General features: G+C 37.3%; 1 protein-coding gene across 1 annotated transcript in view; it reads left to right on the forward strand.

Moving 5' to 3' along the window:
* LOC137769941 (contactin-associated protein-like 3) overlaps positions 1-25,882 on the forward strand; it is a 170,709-nt gene that overhangs the window by 67,577 nt on the left and 77,250 nt on the right. The window contains exons 4-9 of the mRNA XM_068552128.1: positions 2,835-3,038; positions 4,004-4,179; positions 5,235-5,378; positions 8,826-9,087; positions 14,351-14,497; positions 24,275-24,446. Of these exons, the coding sequence (XP_068408229.1) occupies positions 2,835-3,038; positions 4,004-4,179; positions 5,235-5,378; positions 8,826-9,087; positions 14,351-14,497; positions 24,275-24,446 (1,105 nt within the window). The remainder of the gene's footprint in view (positions 1-2,834; positions 3,039-4,003; positions 4,180-5,234; positions 5,379-8,825; positions 9,088-14,350; positions 14,498-24,274; positions 24,447-25,882) is intronic.

The following is a 25,882-nucleotide window of genomic DNA, read 5'->3' on the forward strand; positions in this document are numbered from 1 at the left end:
TTATCCCAGCATCCAGCAGAGTTTGTGATACTTAGAAGGTGCTACATCAATATCAACTGAAAATAAAACTGTACTTGTGGAATGGATGGAAATTGGGTTGGGGTTGGGGGAGAGGGAGGATGGAAAGAAAATGGTCTTTTAATAACAAAACTATATTACTCCAAAGCAAAATGCTTGCCAAAGTAGAATTTGAAGCTATGGAAGACTGTCTATATAGAAACCAATCTTTAATATTATACAAAAATTATGTAGCCAGGATCTGAAGTATTGACCTATTCTTTACCTTATAAAATACATATTCAAGAATAGCCACAAGGTGTATTGAATTATGCAACACGAAGGTCAAAAAAAATAATGAAATTTGTGATTTCCTATATAAAATAGGGTTTTCGATTTTTCAATCATAGAAAGATGGCAAAATGTCTGGTTGTGAGCTCATTCTTACTGCTTAACAATCAAAAACCAAGCACATCAACCATCACTGGATGGTTCTGCAGATTGGGGGATGGCAAACTTCTTCTGTAAAGGACTGGCCAGCAAATATTTTAGGCTTTGCACAGGCACGTGTGCTCTCTGCCGCCTACTCTTGGTTTTTAAGCTCGTTTTTCAACAAATCTTTAAAAATTAGCTCATGGGACTGTACAATAACAGGCTGCAGAGGGATACGGGAAGCTTAACATTCCGGACTTCTAAAAGCAATTCCTGAATTTTATCTATCTCTATTAAACCTCTTGAATTGAGCTTAAGTTTATTCTCATTTAAGATTTTAGTTTAAATCTCAGGACTGTTACAAAGTACATTATTTTTAAGTGGCTTTGCTTTACTCAGTTGGCTACCTATCTATATTATAATTTAGTCACTTTAGGCTTAAAAAATCTGTCAAAATACATGTTGAACCTGCCTCATAAGATATAATTTGATGACTCACATGTGGTTAATTGTTCTAGGTACAAGTGTTAGTGATCACATTAGAAGGAAAGTCAAAACATTAGGACAAAAGAGTTTTTTTAAGGCCATTCTTTTGTGTTTCTGTCACCTAATAAATGTTTCACTACTCCATTTTGCTTGAGGGGAATATTCCAGGGAATATAATTTAGGTGCTTTAGAGCAGTGGTTCTCAAAATATAGTCACAGACAGGCAGTATCAACATCACTAGGGGACTTGTTAGAAATGCAGATTCTCAGGTCCCACCCCAAACCTGGTTAGACAGAGACTCTGAGATGGTGCCCAGCAATCTGTGTTTAACAAACACTCCAGGAGATTCTGATCCCAAGAAGATCAATATTACTATTGCAAAGCAAAAGAGCAACAGGGAAGATGAGGACAAAAATTATTCGATCAAAATAACCCTGGCAAAATCATTTACGGAAAAAAATTTATTAGCTAACTGCAATAATAAGCCTTAATTATTATCATTGCCTTTCAGTGACACATAAACTGTACTGCAAGAATGTGAAAGCATTTAAATTCTTTATTATCAAGTTTTTATTAGTTTGTCATCTAATACTCTAAGGGACATCATTTGAATTTGACAGAGTTATGTTTTTATCAGGCATGTTTATTTCATTATGCAATGAAGAATAATTATTTGCTTACACAACTTATAGACAGAGTGCAGTGTTTATATATTTTACACTATGTATGTGAATCAAACTTCTGAATTTTCAAAAGGTAGCTGCATAAATGGATGATTCTTCTAAGTTGTGAACGTAAAGGGTTTTCTGGAAATATTTTAGTTAATCTCAATAAAATGCAGGTCCAAATATACATTAGTCACAACTTTTTGTGAAATTAAATAAACAACATCCTATCATTGGCTTGAAAGATATCAACTTCATATTTTATTGGCTTTCTCTTAGACCTTTATTTATGACACAAATGTATTATTAATTAAAGAACAACTATGTCTTTTCTTTTTACTTGTGAAATAGGAAAAATATGAGATTTTTCTGGGTAATAAAAATGACTTTGTGTGTATCTTGTTCTGCCTTCAGTTGGTTTCACTGTCTTTTTTGTACTAATGATAAAATATAACTACTCAATATAAACTGAGTGCAAGTGACCTTGATAGTTGGAAAGATAAGACACTGTCAGAAAGTCGAGAGAACATGGCAGCAGTGTAGCAATGGCCTGCTGCAGCAGAAGAATTTTCATAGTATGCTTAAGGTACAACACAAAATAGGTGTGCCCTTTTGTGCTGTCACTGGGCCAAAATGTTGGGAGAAAAATACATCCTGTTAACTGAAGACATTTTAATATGAGTTTAGAGTAGTATTTAGTATGTCTGGCGTCTTTATGTGTGTCTTTTATGGACAGACAAAAGTATATCAAAGTGACTGCTTATGTGGAAATTGTTAAAAGTCAAAGCTGCTTGTTCAGAAACAATTAAGCCATTTACATTGAGTGACACTGGTATTTTACCTCTTACCAGTGTGTGAGAACTATTATAACTTTTCAGAAAAACAGAAATGTTGAATGATTGTTAAACATGCAAGGAGACTTTATTCAAGGGAGATTGACTTCAGCTTTTTTCCTGATCTTTATTATTTACAGGATGAAAATAGGCCAATAAAAGACAGGAACAATTAGAATTATTCAACGAAAGTATTTCTAGATGATACATTTTGGGGACAATGTCAGAAAAGATTAAGAGTGGAGTTTAGATATATCAACTACCAGTATCAAGAGAAAATTGGCAGTAGAGTTTTTTCCCCCTGCATTAAACAAACCAGAGATATGCTATGTACGTGTATGTGTATGTTGACTTACACGTTTCAATGCACTAATAAGAATATATTATACTTAGACCACTTTTTAATGTCTTCCACTGTAGGATCTGAGATGGTTCATTTTGATGGGAAAAGTTCCTTGCTGTACACATTTAATCAGAAATCCATGAATCCAACAAAAGAAGTTATTTCTTTGAAATTTAAAACCAGAGAGAACAATGGGATTCTACTCCACAGAGAAGGACCAAATGGTAAACATATCACCCTGGAGTTAGTTAAAGGAAAACTCATCTTATTCCTTAATTCAGGTAAAAAATTACAAGGTGGTGTTTTTGGAAATACTATTTAGACGAAAGTATCTTTTTATGATGAATTCTTTCACAGTTAAGTAGTTAATTTAAAACCAAAATACTTTTGGATGTGAGGGCGATCTGGCTGTGACATCTGTCACCCCATTGATCGCCAGGGTTGATTCGGCTGATCTGGCTGTCCAGGCAGGTGTCCCCTTCCTCCCTCACTGCTCCATGTGCGTCCCTCCCGAAGCTGCGGGCTCGGTCGAAGAGGACGACCTTCCCTGATAGAGAAGGACCGTTCTTCAGTCAAGGCTATACGAGTAGCTGTGCTCCCCTGCTAGAACCTCCAAACAAGCTCTCAAGGTCCATTTGTAGGAGAACATAGGGTAGTCAAGCTTCCAAGACTCCAGACACATCCAAATGAGGCACTGCATGTGGCAGTCTGCTTTTCTTTAAATTAAAAAAAAAAAAAAAAAAAAACTTTTAAGAAAGAAAGCAGACCCTATAAATAATTACTCTGAAGACCGGAACTGTCCAGGCAGATGGAAACATGGTCACCTACAAGTGAGCTATACTAAGAACAACATGTGTGTATCTTGAGTACGCCTTTACGTAAAAAGTTTTATAGCTTGATAATTGTATAAGATCAGTAGCAGATGCTCAATAAATAACCTGATACAAGAGTGGCTTATCGTAAATTTTTGAAGTAGTCTTGTGAATGAGGTCCTAGAAAGAAAATATTTTCAAGAAAAATGAAAATTCAGTGCATAATAATAATAAAACAAGTAAGATAGAATATGTTACTCAAGATCAAAAGAAGATTGTATTTAAGACTAAGATAAAAGCAGCTGACCAGTTCATGGGATAAAAGGATGTCAGGAAAGTGTAATTGTTGTGAGAAGTGCTGAACTTCAAAATATTGTAGAAATCTTGGTATTGAACTGGATGGAACAGGGCCTTTACCCTTCCTCTCTTTTCAGGCGATGCTAACCTGCCCTCCCCTGATGCCCTCATGCTGGGCAGCCTGCTGGATGACCAGCACTGGCATTCTGTCCTCATTGAGCTCCTCGATACAGATGTCAACTTCACCGTGGACACGCACACTCATCATTTTCGGGCAAAGGGAGAGTCCAGCTATGTGGATCTTGATTATAAGGTGTGAAAATGACTTTTTAAGTATTACAGATTTTATCATTTAAATGCGAAGTAACCTTCTAGAGAAAATACTACTACATAGAGAAATTTCCTTTCCTAGTAATTCAGAATTCTGGTAAAATATTCCCTATGGGTGATAATTGCACAGTGGGAGATGCATGCTTGAGCTATTGAGACATTTTATCCCTTACAGATGTTAGTCTTCACATGAGAGTAAATAGTCATTAAGTTTAGGAAATCTATACCTGAAGAGCTACCAATAAAACAAGGAACGTTTTTAAATGCAATTGTTTGCACAGTTCTTCTGTATTCCATCTGGTGTTTGGCTGTGAATATTACCTTGGAGATTTTTGTGTTTTAGGGCAATCCTAAACAGGAATAGCTACCTAGGATAACTTGGAGAAGTAATCACCGTATATTCCAACCTGATTTTTTAAGTAACAAGAAAACCAAATGCACACAACTCAGAATACTGTTTCTTGGGATTTTTAAAGGCCTAACAATATTTGCAGCATGTTGCCTATGTGTGTCTAACCTACACTGAAATGCAGCATTTGTTCAGCCAGTTCTGCTCAGTGCATCTCTCAGCAAGCCAGATTTCAACATTCATTGTCCTCAGCAGCAAAGATCAGCTGGAGATTCTGGTCTTGAATGGTATTATCAATGGCTTTATTATTCTAACCTATCAGAGTTATGGCAAAGACCAGGATCCTACAGGCTGGTTTATAAAGTAGAATATCATCACAGTAGGCTGCATTGTCACACAAATCAAGATTTACCATGGACATAAGGATGCAGCATTCTTTATCAACAAAAATGACAGAGCCATATGAGCAGCAAATTGTAAGAAGGATATTTAACTTATTTATCTAAATGTAATAAATAAAACATTGGGAAATCTGCATATGAAGCTTCATTTGAAATTAACATGATAATGTAAAATAATGCCAAATAGATTTGAGACAATTGTCACTATACCTGCTAATCATACATGTTTAGGCAGATACTCAGAAAATCATTAAACAATATTATTTATGTCATTTTTTTCTTTCTAAGATCAGCTTCGGAGGTATTCCTCGACATAGAAAATCAGTGGCGTTCCCACATAAAAACTTTCATGGCTGCTTTGAAAATCTCTGTTATAATGGGGTGGATATCATTGATTTGTCCAAGAAACACAAACCACAGGTCCTCATCATGGTAAGAAAGTCTATATGCAAGTTCAAGAGAAAAGGGAGCTGTAAGTTTTTTGATTGATTCAGCTTTAAAATATACCTCTTCTGAAGGCAGGGAAGGTACAAATCATATGTACAAGTATCCTTGGGGAATTGGTTCCAGGACCTCCCTATTGGAGCAATCCAAGAATGCTCAAGTCCCTTGTATAAAATAGCACAGCATTTGCATATAACCTAGGCACATCCTCCCACATACTTTAAATTGACTCTAGATTACTTACAGTAACTAATACAATGTAAATGGTTGTAATACAATGCAAATGATATGTGAATAGTTGCTGGTGCAGGGCAAACTCAAGTTTTGCCTTTTGGACCTTTCTGGAATATTTTCTCTAAATATTTTCCTGGTTGGTTGAATACGAGGATGCAGAACCCGGCATAAAGAGAGCCTACTGTACTTTTTCGTTCATGTTTGGTTTAATTTTTATATAGGTATGGAAACAGATGAATACTTTCACAAAGATGTTAAAGTACAATCATATAAAGCTTTTTAATGCAGTGTCTTTTTTTTTTTTTTTTTTAATTTATTTTTGGCTGTGTTGGGTCTTCGTTGCTGGGCGTGGGCTTTCTCTAGTTGCGGCAAGCGGGGGCTACTCTCCGTTGCGGTGCACGGGCTTCTCATTGCGGTGGCTTCTCTTGTTGCGGAGCACGGGCTCTAGGCACGCGGGCTTCAGTAGTTGTGGCTCACGGGCTCTAGAGCGCAAGCTCAGTAGTTGTGGAGCACGGGCTTAGTTGCTCCACAGCATGTGGGATCCTCCCGGACCAGGGCTCGAACCCGTGTCCCCTGCATTGGCAGGCGGATTCTTAACCACTGCTTCACCAAGGAAGCCCATGTCTTTTTTTTTAATTAATTAATTTATGTATTTACTTTTGGCTGCATTGGGTTTTTGTTGCTACATGCAGACTTTCTCTAGTTGCCGAGAGCGGGGGCTACTCTTCATTGCGGTGCATGGGCTTCTCATTGCAGTGGCTTGTCTTGTTGCGGAGCACATGGGCTTCAGTAGTTGTGGCACGTGAGCTCAGTAGTTGTGGCTTTTGGGCTCTAGAGTGCAGGCTCAGTAGTTGTGGCGCACGGGCTTAGTTGCTCCACGGCATGTGGGATCTTACCGGACCAGGGATCAAACCCGTGTCCCCTGCATTGGCAGGCGGATTCTTAACCACTGCACCACCAGGGAAGTCCATGTCTTTCTCTTTGATTGGTTTCCTCTTCCTTCTTTCTCCCTTCTTTCCACATGGCTAGTCCCTCCATCAAGCTGAGATGTTACTAAGCTAGCATTTGTCCTTCCTTCTTTGGTCCATAATATTATACCGATCTATAAAGGAATCCTCTATAGATAGGTAGACTCATACTCACACATGTATTTATGAATTTATATGCCTCCACATTTGGCATTGTTTAAAAAAAATCATTTTATATAAGCTTTTCTCCATCTTGATTTTCTGATTCAACTATACCTTGTAGGAATTCTTTTCAGTTATCAGGAATAGTTCCACGTTAGAATTTCTACGTCACTTTCCATTATGAAAGTGTACCATTATTTATCTAGTCATTTCCTACCCAAGGCATCTGCTTTATCTCCACTTTTTCACAACTGTAAGCTCACAATTGCACATGTGTTTTCAGATACTGGGGGCTTTCATTTTGATGGGACAAAGTTCCAAAAGTAGAATTTCTTGGTTGAAAGTTTGAAACAGTTTTAAATTTTAATAAATGTTTGGATTGCCTTCCAAAAAGCTATAACATGACACTCCCCACCAGCAACGTATGATAGAGCCCTTCCATTACATCTCAGGCAGCCACATGTTCCACATCTGTTAGACTCTTGCCAGCTCAAGGAACATGAACTAATATCTCATTGTTACTTCATGTTTATGTGACTACTGGTGAATTAAATAATCTTTTCACCTGTTCCTTGTCCATTTGGATTTGCTTTTCTGATCATTGTTCAGTCTTACTCTTTTCCCTATTTTTTATTTTATTTTTTAACTTTTTGTTAATTTATAAAAGAGTTTTATATTTGATAGATAATCCTTTGTCATTCATAGTCCATATATTTTTTCAGATTTATCAATTTTATATTAAACATTATATGATATGTTAAGTATATAAATATTTTTCTTTGTATGTGGTCAGTAGGTCAGTGTATTTCTTTATAGCTTTGGAATGTCTCTAAAATCCTATAACCTATACATGGTCTCATGGATTTTCTTGTAAGAATTTTTAATTGGTTTTATTTATCTATTTATTTTTAATTTTTTAAAAATTAAGTCTTTGTCTGAAATTTATTCTTTATGTGATATATGATAAAGTTTAATTTTTATATGCTGCCTTATTGATGTCCATTTGTTCCTACACTATTTAGTAACTAACCCAAACTTTAGCCCACATAGTTGAATTTCATTACATACTTACTTTACATATATTCTCAGATCTTTTTGTGGGTCCCTTATTCTGTTCCACTGCTATGTCTATTCCTGTAGTAATAACACAGTGACTTGATTACAGTGACTTCAGAGTATGCTTTGCTATTTGGTAAGTTAAGTTCTGCCTCACTGTTTTTCTTTGCATTGTATTTTTTGGCGAGAAAGGGCAATGTTTGGGCATTTATTCTTCTATCTGAAATTTATGAAAGTTTTTTTAATCCCAGGGAAAATTTTTGTAGAGAGCTTAGTTGGAGTTACATTAAGTCCTTCCCATCCAGACACTATAATTAAAAATAGTTTGTTCTTGGAGCAATAGAGGTATCCTAGGGATTAAAAGTGTCTTTAAAAACAGAATTATATAAAAAATAAAAACAACCTGCTAGGCAGGTCAGATCTTAGGCTGACTGATCGCCCTGGGTGACTTGGTTTGTGAGAGCTTCGGAGACAAAACCAGCCTGCCTATGGCAGGACCAGCCTGGCCATATCCTTTTCTTCAGACGCACAAAAGCACATCTCCTCCCTAGAGTAAGATGTATCTGTTACCTGAGTGACACACTTATAATCTCATTTACATAACCAAGGCAAGTACAAGAAAGTTCCTGGTGTAAGTTATGCTTGGTGCTAGCCTTCACATTGGATAAAGACATCTATCACCTCAAGGGAAGAAAACTGTCTCTTCTACTCTTGTATCCCACACCCAGCATTAGGCCTGGGAGAGATGTGGCTTGGGATTCCTTTGCAAATGCTGAGAAATGGAGAAGATGGACAATTTCTAAGAGACTCAGAAATAGGTTTGCCCAGCTGAACAGTGCTTAGAGGGACCTATAAGGTAAATCTGGATTTAAGTTTCATGGGGAAGCCTAATTTTTAAAGGCCTAGATTGCTGGATCATTGATAAGAAATTCTGTAAATTTTGGAAAATCTGTTGTCAATGAAATGGAAACATCCCTCCTATGCCTTCCTAAAGCCTCTTTCACTGTATTCACAGGGAAATGTGTCCTTCTCCTGCTCGCACTCTCAAACTGTCCCCATGACTTTTCTGAGCTCCAGGAGTTACTTGGCTTTGCCAGGCACCCCCGGAGAGGACAAAGTGTCTGCCATCTTCCAATTTCGAACGTGGAACAGAGCAGGGCTGTTGCTGACCAGTCAGTTTCAACACAGGTCAGGAGCTTTCATCCTTGTTCTTAATGATGGAAAACTCAAGCTGAGTCTCTCCCAGCCTGGACATCCAGTAAGGGACGTCACAGCAGGTAATAAACGTCTTCTCTGAGATGATGTATAGGTATTTGCCATGACTGTACCTTCTTACATGTAAACCTAAGATTGGTGATCTCTAAAATAAATGAATGACTGAATCCATGAGATATTCATAATCCTACTAGAGGGAACTAGATTCTTTTTTCCTTTGAAATAGGTAACTCTAGGCTGTTGGTGTGTCAGTCAATGTGACAGAAGTTTACCTACATCAAAGCATAATTATCAAAAAGTTTAAAAATAAATGATTATCAACTTATGGTTACCAAAGGGGAAGGAGAGGGAGGGATAAATTAGGAGTTTGGGATTAACAGATATGCACTGCTATATATAAAATGGATAACCAACAAGGACCTACTGTATAGCACAGGGAACTATACTCAATATTTTGTAATAGCCTGTAAGGGAAAAGAATCTGAAAATGAATATATGTATTTATATATGGCTGAATCACTTTACTGTACACCTGAAACTAACACATTTTAAATCAACTATACTTCAATAAAAAAGTAAAATTAAAAAAAAGAAAAAAATTTATTTATAAGTTTGTGGTCAGTAACTAGCAGTAAACTTGAAATAGTAGAAGACATTAGCCTAATCCCAAGTAGTCTTGAGAAAATAGATTTCTTTGAACTGCCTTTTAAACCTATATACACATTGATTTTCAAAATAATGTAAGTTATTTTTCCCTCTTACATCAGAGCCACTGCTTCCTTTGTACCTACTTGTTTTTGATAAGGCTTCTACTAACTGGGTGAATGTTCTGTAGTTTTCTGAGAAGAACCTGTTTATTTCTAGACTCACTTCTGAGTCATGTTATTTTTGAACTTTGGGGACTGCTTTGCATTTAAAACTGGTAAAATTTAAACCCAAGCAGGATCATGACATGTCATTCCCTGAATGTTGAATGTGAAATGAATATCTTGCCTGACCTATGGTTATCAGTTTTGGACTGAAAAGCTGGGAATGAAAATTAAATTTTCCCTTCTTTTTATAAATAAAAAATATATGATGGTCAGCATGCAAATGAACTGAGTTGATAGTGTCAACTCAGATTCAGTAAATTGCCTAAATCTTGGTTTGTGTAGATTTATAATTTATATGTAATATGAGCTAAAAGAGATAGCTTTTTAGTGTTGTTTCACGTGGGTACACACCACCCTTCCTCCCAACACACATATATATTAGTTATTGAATTTTTTGTAAGCTGGCACTGACACATTACATAAATATTTTATTGCACCAATTTTTAAGGTTTTACAGTGTAATGTGCTATTTTTCAGAAGCAAACCAAAGAGAAATTTCTCATGATGCTTGCTGCTTGCTTAAGTAGCATTTAAAGGGGAATCTTTTATGCATTTGAAATAGTTGAAAAATAAAACAGGCTGCAGTTTATTTCACTTTAAATCTTGTATCAAGTACCCAACCCATGTATCAGATTGAAACTTAAATTTCATTCAATGACATTGAAAAGACATCTTTTAGCGTATTTCCAGGTTTTAGATAATTTTTCCCAATAGTTATCTCAAGATAGTTCTGAAGAGATTGAGAAATGTACCAGGAGTGGATAATCTGGTGCATGTGTGTTCATATGGCTGGGCCCAGGTGGGGGAGGGTCGTGGAAATAGAGGAAAAGTGGGAGCAACAGAGGAAGAGGGAGAAAATGAGTGTGCGTGTTCACCGATGGAGTTCCCTTTATGTAAGAAAACACACAGTTCTACCCTTTGCCAAATTGTCTCTACTGCCGTGGTCATTATCTCCTTTTATCAGAAGAAATTACGTGACTTAAGCAAGTGAGCGGGGTGTATGAGAGGACTCCCGTCCCATGCATGTTTCTAAGTCTGCCTCTGCTCCTTTGATATGTAGCCCACTTCTTCTCCTGAAGACTCAGTGTCTTCATCTTTAAAATGACACTAATATGAGTTATGGTGAGAATCCAGGGATATAACATGTACAAACCCTTAGCACAGCACTGTTTATTAACAACTTCTGGTTATTAGTATTTCAACACTAGTCCCACAACCATGGCATCCCCCCAGATTGAAGCCTTTCGAGGGGCTGGAGGATTGTGATAGAATTAGCATCATCTTCATAGTAGCACAAATCAAAAATACAAAATCTACTCTCTGGTCTCCATGCAACCTTTGACAATAGTGTTGCTTGGGAAACAGGCTGTCCTTTCATCAGAAGTGGGCCGAGTTGAAACCACACTAAAGAAAAACAAAGGATGAGAATTATAATGGATAGATGGAGAAAATGAATCTAAGTGCCTGCATTTTATTTTTAAATTAGGATGACCACTTTTTCTAAGAACAGTCTTGTATTATATAGGCGAATGGCATCTATTCCAAATTCAAGGAGATATTCTGAGGGCTTTCTGCAAGTTCTCCCATGAAATAACTCTGTATGCTAGATAAGTAGAGAGGGAGAGAGGGAGACAAAGGAGGGGCGGGAAGGGGAGAGAGGGGGAGAGAGAGAAAGAGAGGAAATAGTTCGCAAAGTGAAACTAAATACTGGGTTTTAATGACAGATTTTAAGTGGACATAGTTATCATACTGACAGGTGTACTATGTAGCCTTTAAGAGAAACAGCAAATGATAAGACTGGAAGGAACATTTAGAGATTTTTGTTGTTGTTGTTGTTCATTCTCTTTAGATCTAGGATTACAGAACTTCTTTCAAAACTTTATTTCAATTTCATAATATATGTTTTAAGTGTCTAACCTAAATCCTCCATATTCTAGTTCTCGGCTTTTCTCATGATCTTTCATGAACCAGTGTTGAGTCTTTGAAAATGTTTCTGGCTTCACAAATATAAAACAAAAAGCAAGAGTCTAGCATTTGTATTGTGTGTACATGTGCACGTGGTAGAAGTAACTGGTGACTTTAAAACTGTCCCCTCCCTGAAAGTGAGAAAGTGTTGGGAAGTATCATAACTAATATTTCTGAGAAAAACAAAGTTATAGCTGTTTTCACAACAGGATCTTTGACCTTCTGGGTCATGTTAGAAAATTACCCATTCAGGTGGATCTTGAGTCCACATCAAAGTCATTAATGAGAGATCAAGCAGAAAAAAAAAAGCTGGTTTGAAGAGCATTTGAGGGACATGGATTCGCACGGTCAATTGGACTATACATACCAAAATATGATATTAAATTAGATAGGATGGGTTAACTTTCTACCAGAAATACCACCATATTTGGGGGGGGGGCTAACATCCCCATTGGACTCTAACATAAATTCCCACAGGTTGACTTTTAAACTTATAGAGCTGTAAACAGTCTGTACCTTTATCATTCATAAAATATATTAGTTAAATATATTGGGACATTCCCGAAGATGCTCAGATTAGAGTCATGCCATCTCACTAGCATGCTCACGCATGGCATCAAAAAATCAAGCAGTCTTCCCACTGTTGTTTTTCAGTGAGTGAAAGTATTTCTTTATGACCGCCTTCCCTGTTGACCAACATAATTTCTAAAGATTCCAATTATTCCCCGCCCCCCTGCCCCCTTAATTGAAACATGCATCTCTTGGGACTGCTGTGGGAGTTGCAGTGGCTTCCTTAAGGGGAGGAATCCCTTGCCCTTGGCCAAGTGACTCATTTTGGCCAATGGCACGTGAGCATAAGGGGCCTGGGCCACATCTGAGTAGAAGCTGCCAACGCCATAGCAAGATTCTCCCAAGTGCCATTTTCTCTAAGTCGTGAGACAGGGATGGGGGCTGTGCATTAGCCTTGGTCTTGCATGAATAAACACCTGGAACACAGAGGAAAGAGATCCAGCTGGCCTAGGGCCAGAGCAAGAAACAAACCCTAGTTGTTACTCATTGAAACTTGGTGGTTGTTTGTGTCCACAAAATAACCTAGTAGAAACGAACACAAATTGTCTGGGTGAGTGTACTGGGACACACATTGCTTATTGATTTATCTGCATGACACAGCATTGGTTTTTCATTCAATAGAAGACCCAGCAGGTAAGTCTGTAGGAGAGTCATGCACAGTTGGTAGCTGGTCAACAATTCAACTAATTGACCATTCTCAACTCCACCACTTGAAGAAAATATAGATATTTCTTCTCACGGATTCAAGAGACAGTGCTGCTTTTAAAGGACTGATAATCTTTTTTTTTTTTTTAAATAATAATGTAATAATAGCTTGATATACTGTATCAAATTTGGAAAAAGAATAGAAAATGTAAAAATGACATAAAATGAAAAACACAATTCCCTCATCCAAAAATGAAGGTTAATATTTAAGAATATTTCTTGCCACTCTTTTCCATGTTTATGTAATGCTTGAATATATACCCACACACATACTTTAATGTAATGCTTTTATAACTTTATATTCTATGAATTTTCATGTTTTATTAATACTTAAATTATTATTTTTAAAGACTGCCAGTATATTTTTTTCTAAATAGTCTACCCAGATGATTATAGATAATGACAATATACGAAAGTAAGAAAAAGTTTTTATTTTTGTAACTTACATTTTTGGAAAATACCTGTACTTCTCGACATCTCAAACGAGATGGACTAGGTGAGACTGAAATACGTCCGATGCCATGCAATTGGAAATATTTTATCATTTCATGATTGTTCAGGGTCATTCATGGAAATTATATTCAATTAAGGCCCTAAGACTTGAAGAAACCAATGCTGCACTTTCCAAGGCAGAATGTTTGGGCGATCCACTCTTGTTTCCTCTTTACCCCTTTCATTCTGATTTCTTTCTTTTCTTTTCTATTTGCACATTTCTGACTAAATTGAGTGGTGAGAAAGTGAAAAACACCCCTGGCAGTGTGCATATAGGCCATAATATTCCTAACTGAACATAAAAATTTTTGTCATTACATAAACAAGTACCAGACAGGCCAGTCCGTGACTGTGGTGGATAAGATGCAAGGACCCTCTGCAATTACAAAATTTATTCAACAAGCCCCTCTTCCTACTGACATGGGTAGCACTTTCCTCTAGATTAGAGTGACCAGCATACCACATCACCTAATTGCCTACTTAGAGCCCCCAAGCCAAGCCCACATCTACCCTACACCTCTCTCTGTCTCTCTGTGTCTTCCGTGGTGCATTCTCCATTGCCCAGCCAGCCAAATGACCTGGGTGGGCTTCAGGTGAGTTCTTGGTGGTCTGTGGCAGGTGGTCCAAGGTAGGTATCATATTGTTTTCAAGTACTTGCTCTGTTTACAGGCATCTGTAGGGTTTATAGGAATCTCTTTTAACCCATTTTGTTTACTTCCAGGTGCTGGATTGAATGATGGGCAGTGGCATTCCGTGTCCTTATCTGCAAAAGGGAATCACCTGAGTGTGATGGTGGATGGTGAGGCCGCCTCCATGGCTCATTCCCTGCGTGGGCAGATTGATTCAGGTGACACCTATTATTTGGGGGGTAAGTGAAAGGAACTGAGCTACACTGGCAATCAAGCCATCTTTATCTTTCTAGCTCCTGCCTTCTAACCCATGTTGTTAAATGAAAATTATTACCGAAGAATGATTTTTCTCTTTCAGTTATAGTCATTGGGAATGCTGAATGGACAAAGATGATAAATTATGGTCTAAAATGCAAGTCTACTTGTTGGCTTTGTTTAAAAGTGCACGTAATAAGATTGGTTTTAAATTCGGCACTTGTTTACAACTATGGCTGCACATTGCACTCACCCGGAAAGCTTCAAAATTCTGATGCCTGGCTGCATCCCCAGAAATCCTGATTTAATTGGTCCCGAGACCTGGACAACAGGTTTCCTGATGCTCTCTGGGTGATTCTATGTGCTGACAATATTGCAGGTCATTGCTCTCTCTCTCACCCTTAATACCTTGCCATAGGGAATTTTCTTAATGCCAAGTGACCCTTGTAACCTTTCCTTCAGATTTTATGTGCCAAGTTTATTGCTGCATGTGGGTGTTCTTCTTCTGTCTGTTGGCTTCTCTTCTGCCTGGAGCCTGGCTACTCAAAGTGTGGTCCACGGACCAGCAGCATCAACATTACCTAGAAGCCTCTTAGAAATGCAGATGCACCGTCCCTGACCTCCTGACCAGAATCTGCATTTCACCAAGATCCCCAGGTGGTCTGTTGCACTTTAAATTTAAGAAACATTCTATTCCCACTGCCTGTACAAAGGGCATCATTATATACAACAGAGGAAGAAATTAATTTAATGGCTATTAATATGTCACTCATTGCTTAGTGATGGATTTTACCAAGACCGCACCAGGCCATCTCCCCGGGGCTGTAGTGCATGGGTGTTTGCTTGCTTAGTGGACCTTGATTGAGTCCATCCAGGATCTTTTCCACCAGGGAGGGGGAGCTTCTGAAGGTAATAAATCTCCATCCCTGGGGCATTCAAGTGAAAAATCCTGAGCCATTGGAAGCTTAGAACTGTCACCTGTAAGATTTATTTTTTAATCTTGGCTTGAAGTCCTCTCTGACGTTATTGCTGTTTTGCATTCTATACTTGTTTTTTTCTAAAATAAGTTTGGAATCATGGTGGAGATAGCTTGATAGCCCAACAAGAAAGTATAAAATTCTCCCTTAAGAACTGACAACAAGCACATCAACCATGAATCAGGTTGTTTAATCTTTCAAGTCCCCTAAAGCAACCTTTACTGTGAAAGGTGGAATTGTGCCAGCAGCTTTAAAAGATCAGATTGCTTTCTTTCCTTGCTTGTTAAATGTGACGCATTTCTGACCCAGATACTCTTTTAAAACTTTACACTTCTGATGGATTTTGTAGCTCTGGAGAGAAACAGATTCCTTCAAAACTAAATAAAGAATTTATCCAAGAGCTATAATTTAGAAGTTAAAAGATTTTGAAGTACTAAAAGATATAGAAAGAACAATCTGTGCTCTAGTGTTTAATGACACAAAATAAAATACCTTTAACATTTTGTATTGAAAAGTAAAAAAAAAAGTACTTTTCGAATCATCTTTCATGTTGAACATTCTACATACTCAGAATGTGGAATGCACAGCTACATGAGAGTAGGTACTTGCCATAAATATTTACATACTGATGTGACATGAGTCAGTCGTTACTATGAAATAGATCATATGCACACATTTTAAGAAGACTACTATTGTTTCCTAAAAGAATATATGTGGGTGTATCCCCTCATCTACAGAATTAACCACTACAACACATTTGAATCTTCCCTTGCTCCTCCAGACTTTCATTCCCCTCGTTAAGTATTACCCTGCTTTTATTAAACCAATCTTTGTATTGCTTTTCTTTGTAATCTATCATGTATGTAGGTAACTTTAAACAATAAATTGTCTTGTGTTGCCTTGCTTTTAACTTTATGAATAGGATAATCCTGCATTCATTCTTCTGTGACTTGCATTTTTTTTGTTCTACATTAGTTTTTGAGGTCCAGCGATGTAGATATGAATAGCTAATCAATTTTCATGGCTGTATGCTTTTTGATGCATATTATACCATGTTTTACACATCTATTTCACCATTTTATGTTGATAGACATTTTGATTGTACCCATTTTTTATTATAAAAATGTATAAATATTGGTACAGCTGCTAAGAACCATCTTACCAGTGATTTTTAAATTTTCCTTATGCACAAACTATCTGACTTTCCTAACAAGTACAGTCAATTCAGTGAAACAACAGTCAGTATCAAGGTTTTAGTGGCACGCTCCAATGGTTAAGATGAATGAATGCTCAAGAACCCACAGTTGTCACATTGGTTGTGCACATAGACCCAGCCATTGGCTCCACTAATATCTATGAAAGGACCCTAGAGCTCTAGAGGAAATGTGTTGAAAATGTATAAAGAGCTTTTCTTGTGTATTTTCATAAAATTGTGCTGATGTGCAGGCTGTCTTGTTAATATAGTTTCCAAGAAGAAAGTGTCCCTAAGATGAGTGGAATTACAAAGTTTAAACATTCCATGAGACAGTATAATGACTTTTCTTCGTTACAACTTTCCTATTTTTCTGATGTAATTCTGTGTTGGCACTGAGTGGCAAAAACAGAACTTGCAGTCACAGCACTTTCTTCCTAACCAATGTATAAATTTAGAGTGACCTCTGTATGCATGGCTCTAAATATCCAGTTGATTCCTACAGAACAGTTTCAGCCACTGAGTCAAACGAACTTAGTCAACCGTACATTTTATATCGACACAGCAACATCTTTTTTTCCTAGAGAAAGAATATATACTATTTTAAAAATTCAAGTAATGCCTTTGCCAAACTAAAACAAACAAAACCAAAACACACTAATTTACTAATGTTAAATAAAAATGCGGATACTATTTTTACTCAAGGAAAACCAGGAGAGGCAGGTCTAGGACCAACAGGCATGGAGTTCTGATTCTCAATAGATTTATTATATTCACAAGTTTTATGCACATGTAGAACCCTTGCTCAGGGCCCCTTTGTCTACATAATTCATTGGATGTTCCAGCCCTGTTCTGGGTAAAGTAGGACAGGTCAGCTACAGCTTGAGTGGAAGCTCTACCCTGAAAACTCCAATGTCTGGGTAATTTATTCAATCCAAAGAGTAACTTATGTCAGCATCTGTTTACTTATCTTTTTGATTAGTGTCTGTCAGTACCAGAATATGTGTGATGTTGACATGGAAGTGAACTTCATCCAATCCATGCTTTCTAGCAATATTTGGACTAATAAAGCCAGTGTTCCTGGGTCAACTAGGTGAAAGCCAGTTAATGATATCTGATTTTTCATGGAAAACAATACCCCGTGTTCTGAAATACTCCTTGACCAGGTTTCCTTCCCATTACTGGTTTTCCTGATGGATAGTCAACTGCAAGTTTCCAATTATTATATGATCAGTCAAATTTCGTTGCAATGCTTCACTGTAAAAGCAGACTAGTACGGCTTGCTGTTAGTTAGGGTGACCGTATAATTTCAGGACACTTTAGCAAATGAAGGAGATGATCTCAGTGATTATTGCAGGACAGAAGCATAAACCAGGGCTCTGTGGCTACCTGGAAGTCTCTATTTTGGCCTGGCAGTCTCAGAGCACAGCTTTCTTACCGTGAGAAGGGTCATCTATATACTAATAGCAACATTTCTTAAACGTCCCATGAGAGATCTGTGATCTAGATATCTCATTTTCCTTTTCTGCCTTTTCTTAATCTGTGCTTTTTTTGTAATTTGTCTTTCAACAGCAGTTTCACTATAGTATACTGTACACAGATTTTTGGTGCCTGCTATTAAGGGTGGTGGAAAGTTAAGCTCTTAATAAATTCCCTTTTATGGAATCTTTGTACTACTCAATAGCATACTTGAACTGCGGAGTCAGGGAATATTAAGCTATATTCAAGATCCCCCAAGTGTCCTTCTGTGAAACATCAGCAGGCCAACAAGCCTATGACAAGTCTAATGAAGTCTCATCTGAGGACCCATTCTGGTGCAGTGACATAGTGACAATTTAACTGTCGTCCTCAGAGGTACTTAAACTTCTGAGTCCCTCAGTCATGATGGATATCTTTCATTAATTTAGCAATAACTATTCAATGTCCATTTCACTCTCCATCCCAAATCAGGTCATTGATGAATGGCCCTCTGCCATTTTACCACCAGGGCTTCAGGGCAGCCATCTGTACGGAAAAATGAGTGTCTCCTACCCTGAGCTTCTCTTGGGCTCTGATACCCTACTTCCTGACCTTTATGTCATAACTGAGAATTGAGCACTCAGGGCTCAAACTTTCCTTCTTTAAAGTTTCGCTTTCAGAAAGCTTTCCTCGTGACAACTGGATATGGTTTTGTTTTCTCCTAACAGATATAGTTAGATACTACATTGTATTTTGGATGAGTTTGAGGCTGGTGATATGGAGAAAAGGAAGAAAACAGAAAAGGAATAACAGTGATTCCACAAAACTATTTATTGACTTATGTTTCCTATGTTTTATCCTAACATTCTTAGTTACTAAGTGCGGTAAGTACAAGTCACCTATAAGATATAAAGATATACCAAGTTTCTCCATTTCCACTAAGATCAGGAACAAGACAAGGTTGCCCACTCTCACCACTATTATTCAACATAGTTTTGGAAGTTTTAGCCACAGCAATCAGAAAAGAAAAAGAAATAAAAGGAATCCAAATCGGAAAAGAAGAAATAAATCTGTAACAGTTTGCAGATGACATGATACTATACATAGAGAATCCTAAAGATGCTACCAGAAAACAACTAGAGCTAATCAGTGAATTTGGTAAAATAGCAGGATACAAAATTAAGGCGCAGAATCTCTTGCATTCCTACACACTAATGATGAAAAATCTGAAAGAGAAATTAAGGAAACACTCCCATTTACCATTGCAACAGAAAGAATAAAATACCTAGGAATAAACCTACCTAAGGAGGTGAAAGACCTGTATGCAGAAAACTATAAAACACTGGTGAAAGAAATTAAAGATGATACAAACAGATGGAGAGATAGATATACCATGTTCTTGGATTGGAAGAATCAGTATTGTGAAAATGACTATACTACCCAAAGCAATCTACAGATTCAATGCAATCCACATCAAACTACCAATGGCATTTTTCACAGAACTAGAACAAAAAATTTCACAGTTTGTATGGAAACACAAAAGACCCTGAAGAGCCTAAGCAATCTTGAGAAAGAAAAATGGAGCAGGAGGAATCAGGCTCCTTGACTTCAGACTATACTACAAAGCTACAGTAATCAAGACAGTATGGTACTGGCACAGAAACAGAAATATAGATCAATGGAACAGGATAGAAAGCCCAGAGATAAACCCATGCACATATGGTCACCTTACCTTTGATAAAGGAGGCAAGAATATACAATGAAGAAATGACAGCCTCTTCAGTAAGTGGTGCTGGGAAAACTGGACAGCTACATGTAAAAGAATGAAATTAGAACACTCCCTGACACCATACACAAAAATAAACTCAAAATGGATTAAAGACCTGAATGTAAGGCCAGACACTATAAAACTCTTAGAGGAAAACATAGGCAGAACACTCTATGACATAAATCACAGCAAGATCTTTTTTGACCCACCTCCTAGAGAAATGGAAATAAAAACAAAAATAAACAAATGGGACCTAATGAAACTTAAAAGCTTTTGCACAGCAAAGGAAACCATAAACAAGACGAAAAGACAACCCTCAGAATGGGAGAAAATATTTGCAAATGAATCAACGGACAAAGGATTAATCTCCAAAATGTATAAACAGCTCATGCAGCTCAATAGTAAAAAACAAACAACCCAATCCAAAAATGGGTAGAAGACCTAAATTGACATTTCTCCGAAGAAGATATACAGATTGCCAACAAACACATGAAAGGATGCTGAACATCACTAATCATTAGAGAAATACAAGTCAAAACTACAATGAGGTATCACCTCACACCAGTCAGAATGGCCATCATCAAAAAATCTACGAACAATAAATGCTGGAGAGGGTGTGGAGAAAAGGGAACCCTCTTGCACTGTTGGTGGAAATGTAAATTGATACAGCCACTATGGAGAACAGTATGGAGGTTCCTTAAAAAACTAAAAATAGAGCTACCATATGACCCAGCAATCCCACTACTGGGCATATACCCTGAGAAAACCATAATTCAAAAAGAGTCATGTACCACAATGTTCATTGCAGCTCTATTTACAATAGCCAGGACATGGAAGCAACCTAAGTGTCCATCGACAGGTGAATGGATAAAGATGTGGCACATATATACAATGGAATATTACTCAGCCATAAAAAGAAAAGAAATTGAGTTATTTGTAGTGAGGTGGGTGGACCTAGAGTCTGTCATACAGATTGAAGTAAGTCAGAAAGAGAAAAACAAATGCCGTATGCTAACACATATATATGGAATCTAAAAAAAAAGAAAGGTTCTGATGAACCTAGGAGCTGGACCGGAATAAAGTCACAGACATAGAGAATGGACTTGAGGACACGGGGAGGGGGAAGGGTAAGCTGGGACAAAGTGAGAGAGTGGCATGGACATATATACACTACCACATGTAAAGTAGATAGCTAGTGGGAAGCAGCCACATAGCACAGGGAGATCAGCTCGGTGCTTTGTGTCCACCTAGAGGGGTGGGATAAGGAGGGTGGGAGGGAGACGCAAGAGGGAAAAGATATGGGGATATATGTAAATGTATAGCTGATTCACTTTGTTATACAGCAGAAACTAACACACCATTTTAAAGCAATTATACTCCAATAAAAATGTTAAAAAAAAAGATATATCAAGTTTTTCCAGATACATCCAACCCTTCAGTAATTTTCTTACAAATTAAATGTGTGCATTTTCACATAAGACAAGAAAATGGTAAAGGAAAGCTGTAGAGTTAAACAGTTTTTTATGACATAACATTAAATTTGAAATGTCAAAATCCCATTGAGGTTAATTTATGAGGTTTCATTGTGCCTTTAATGGTTTCAACCTGATGCAGGCCTTGGCTTGTTTTGAATTCTATTTGTCAGAAATACAAAACATTAAAGCCTCAGTCACTGAAAGAAAAGTAAAGATAAACTGTGTGTATTTTATGAAAATTCTTAGGTAGAAAGCTAGTATCTATTATGCAGGAACAAGAAGAGGCTCTATCTTTAGTTTTTGTTCTTTGAAAGTACACCAGTGATTTCAAGACAGAAGTACAAAGAGAGATGAATGAAAAACACATAAGTACAATGAGCAAAATCTTATTCCATTCGATTTAAAAAATAAGAATCTGATAAAATAACCTCAAACCCCAGGCTGTAAATATTAACATAAGTATTCCTGAATATTTAAATTATTGGAAAATACAAAGCAAAAAGACAAATAATTATGACATTGTATCTAAAAAGTTAAAACAGTTCTGGAAATGATATAAATGAAACATAATTTTATAAAGCAAAGCATAAATAAAATAGGTAAATTTCGTGTGGAACAAAATTTACTTGACAATTTTTGGGAATTAAAACAATGTTAATTATTAAAAATGTTGTGCTTCTTTCATATTTGCACATGAAAATGAAGTATTCAGTTCAGTAAATGCTTTGACCTTTTGTCCTGTGTAGGGCTGTTGGTGTGTTCCCTAGGAAGCTGCCTCTGCATGGGAGATTTGCGTGTGGGTGGTTGAGTGGGGTTAATTCTTGGGAACAACACCTGGAAGGTTGAAAGAGCAGCTGGGATGGGCAGAGAGACAAGTTGAACTGCAGTGCAGTTGCAACAGAAGTCTCTGAATACCCCAAGGGGGAGTCTGAAGCAGGGATGCCCTTCAGGGAGGTCCCAGTTGAGAAAATGGGTCTCTGCCACTGCATTGCATCACTCCATTGTATTCTTGGGCACTGCTGTCCCTGGGGAGGGGCACAGCCTTATGAGAGTCAGCTCCCTTCAGCCTGGCAGATCCTGGGGAGAACCTCAGTCTTGAATAGGGGGGAATAATGGAATCTGGGCTCTGTACAGCAGATTTCCCTAAATTGTTGCCTTTTACAGAAACGTTTCACAATGACAGCATTCTCTTACCCTAACTTTCTTTTTTTTTTTTCTTTATAAATTGTTTTCTTTAATCCAAAAAGGAGTGGGAAATGGGGAGGGGGGGTTCATTTAATTATTTAATTTTTTGAGGATCACCTAAGCCCCTCCACCACTTTCTATTATGAAAAGTTTCAAGCACACAGAAAAGTGGAAAGCAAAGTACAATGAACACCCATACGCATACCACTGAGTTTCAATAATTAACATTTTGCTATATTTGCATTTTCCCCTGAACCATTGAATATAAGCTACATACATCATGACACTACACTTTGAGATATTTCAACATACATGTCCTAAAATATGGATATTCTCCTACATGGTATCATTTTTGCTCTTAACAAACTTGACAGTAGTTTCCCAAAATAATCTAATACCAAATCTGTAATCATCCCAATTGTCCCCAAGATGTTTTTATGGTTGTTTTAAACATTTGAATCAAGATCCAATCAAGCTTCATGCAATGCAAACAGCTATGTCTTTTTAGTTTATTTTTATCTAGAAAAGTCTCCCATTCCACCTCTTCCCTCTGATACTGACTTTGAAAAGCCTGAGCCAGGTGTGTTGTAAAGTGTCCCATATTATGCTCTTACCCTAACTTTCCCCTTCCTCTCTTACATTGCCAATCTTGCTGTAGGCAAATTTAAGAACCTGTGATTCCTTTAGGGGACAACTAAGTGGAGGGTAGGAGGGCGTTCAAAACCCTGCTGGCCCCCCATGTGGAGAAGGTGGTTCTAGACCCCATCTTGCTTTGATTTTGATTTCAAAGCCATGTGCTTGCTCATAATCATTATAAGAGCATTGTCTCTTGGGAAACCTAGGAGGATAAAACAAAACCACTCTATGAGAATTGTGGTGGGTGAGTTACAGCAAACCAATTAATGGCTGTAGCAGAACTTGTAAAATTTAACTCTTATTATTGAAATTAATCAAAACTCATTTCTTTTTTTTCATAGAATATTCTGTGTTGCTTATTTTTCTCCATTATTTGCAATGCCATATCATTATGAGATATTGTTAATTTGTCGACGTGTTAATGTTGAAAGATATTTGACTAAAGTGCTTAATTAAAAAAAGAAAAGTAAATATAAATTGCTATTAGATTTCTTAGACCAGTTATTATCAGAAGTGTTTTAAAATATGCCTATGCATGCACACACATGCACATACAGAGTGGATATTTAACAGTTTTTAGATGAATGGAGGGTGTCCAGGTCAATTCTCAATTTAAAATTATTTTTCAAGCATTTTAAATTTAGCAAGTCCTATTATGCCTGTAACTTTTTTTCTGATTCTACTATCACATGCCCTTAGTTCAGCTAATTTAACATCATGCTAAAAGGAGTGATTTCTTGAGAATGCTTTCAAAAAAGAAATCAAACTACTTAAATTAAATGTACAGTAATTCTATTTGTCAGATTTCACATCTTCCCTTCCTTTCATCTCTCCATAAGCCTGGCTTTAGTTATTATTTTTACACGTTACCAATACCAACAAATTTTGTTCTTGTCAGCTCTCCACCACCCTATCCATGGGTAATGTGACCTTCCCAAATGGTGTAGGAAGTCTAATCTTCAGGTGTCTGCAAACAGGGGGAGGTAGCAATTTTTGCATATCAGAAATACCGTACAATATTTTTTCATAACTATTTATTTTCTCCTGTGTGTGTCTCCATGTTCATTCAGGCTGTCCCGACAACAGCTCTGACCCTGGATGTGCAAGTCCCCTGGATGGATTTCAGGGCTGCCTGAGGCTCATCTCCATTGGTGACAAAGCGGTGGATCCCATCTCCATACAGCAGGGGGCGCTGGGGAGTTACCGTGACCTCCAGATAGACACCTGTGGCCTCACAGACAGGTAGGCAATCTCATGTCAGCATGCCTGTTTTCAATTTTTTTTTTTAAATTTTTATTTATTTATTTATTTATTTTTGGCTGTCTTGGGTCTTCGTTTCTGTGCGAGGGCTTTCTCTAGTTGCGGCAAGTGGGGGCCACTCTTCATCGCGGTGCGCGGCCCTCTCATTATCGTGGCCTCTCTTGTTGCGGAACACAGGCTCCAGACGCGCAGGCTCAGTAACTGTGGCTCACAGGCCTAGTTGCTCCGCGGCATGTGGGATCTTCCCAGACCGGGGCTCGAACCCGTGTCCCCTGCATTGGCAGGCAGATTCTCAAGCACTGCGCCACCAGGGAAGCCCTCAATTTTTTGATAGTAGATTACAAACAAATGAACCACTGGTAAAGAGCATATTCTTGCCCCTTCTCCATTACTGATATCCATTCCATAGGGAAAAATTATATTTACATTGAAAACAAAAATGACAAACTTTAAATAATTGCTTCTTTCCAATGATATTTTCTTAGAAGACACACTCTAATGAATTTTCCTTGTGTATGCCTCCAAGCTCCTTAATTCACACAGAATACTATTGATGCTGTTATAATTATTGATTAGTATATACTTAAAAAAATTCGAACATTGCACAAAACAGATTAGAATATTCTAAAGAGATCATTGAGGACCCGGAAATAAAAATTCTATGTGGTCAGCTGCATTCACCTTACACTCCCTATTCTACAGGAAAAGTGAAAAGTAACTCTTCCTTTGAGAAAGGTTGAAGCTTTGGGGATTTCTAGTGATGTTGTAAACACAGTAAAGAATGGAGAGAATTCAGTTACCACATACTGAGTATGGTACCACTTCACTGAAGAAGACAAGAAAGGCAAAGCTTTAAAACAATAGCATATTAAAATTGCTAAGCATTGCAACTTCACTGCAGTTATTTGTTAGTCATGTCTGACTTTTAAGTAATTTTGGCTAAAAGGGATGGCTTAACCATCACACATTCAAGTTTTTTTCTGTGACTGGTATGTCTGACTTCTCTGCAGTAGGAGTGCATTAAGTTCGTGTTGAATAAATATACACACTCCAGACATCCTCACACATCCATACACGGGCACCTTTCCAAAGTTCACACTGCACAGAGTCCTTTGTGGAGTAAATCTAATCTAAATTTAACACTAATTGAAATTCCCTGTCATGTCCAATTAACTACAAGTTATAGTGCAATCTAGCAGTGTATGAGAAGATCATAAATTCCCAGTATGTAAAATATTGACTCACAAGAATTTGAGTTCTTTAATGCAAATGTCCATGGCCATATGTTCACATTCTATTCATTTGTAGAGGAAAAAAAATGATTTAAAGAATTTAGACAAAACTCTCTACCCTAATTTTCAGATTATAAAAATTTTTTTTGGCATGGAAAGTATAACATCATCTGCAAGTTATAATTG

This window comes from Eschrichtius robustus, chromosome 10 (assembly GCF_028021215.1).
Source record: "Eschrichtius robustus isolate mEscRob2 chromosome 10, mEscRob2.pri, whole genome shotgun sequence".
NCBI lineage: Eukaryota > Metazoa > Chordata > Mammalia > Artiodactyla > Eschrichtiidae > Eschrichtius > Eschrichtius robustus.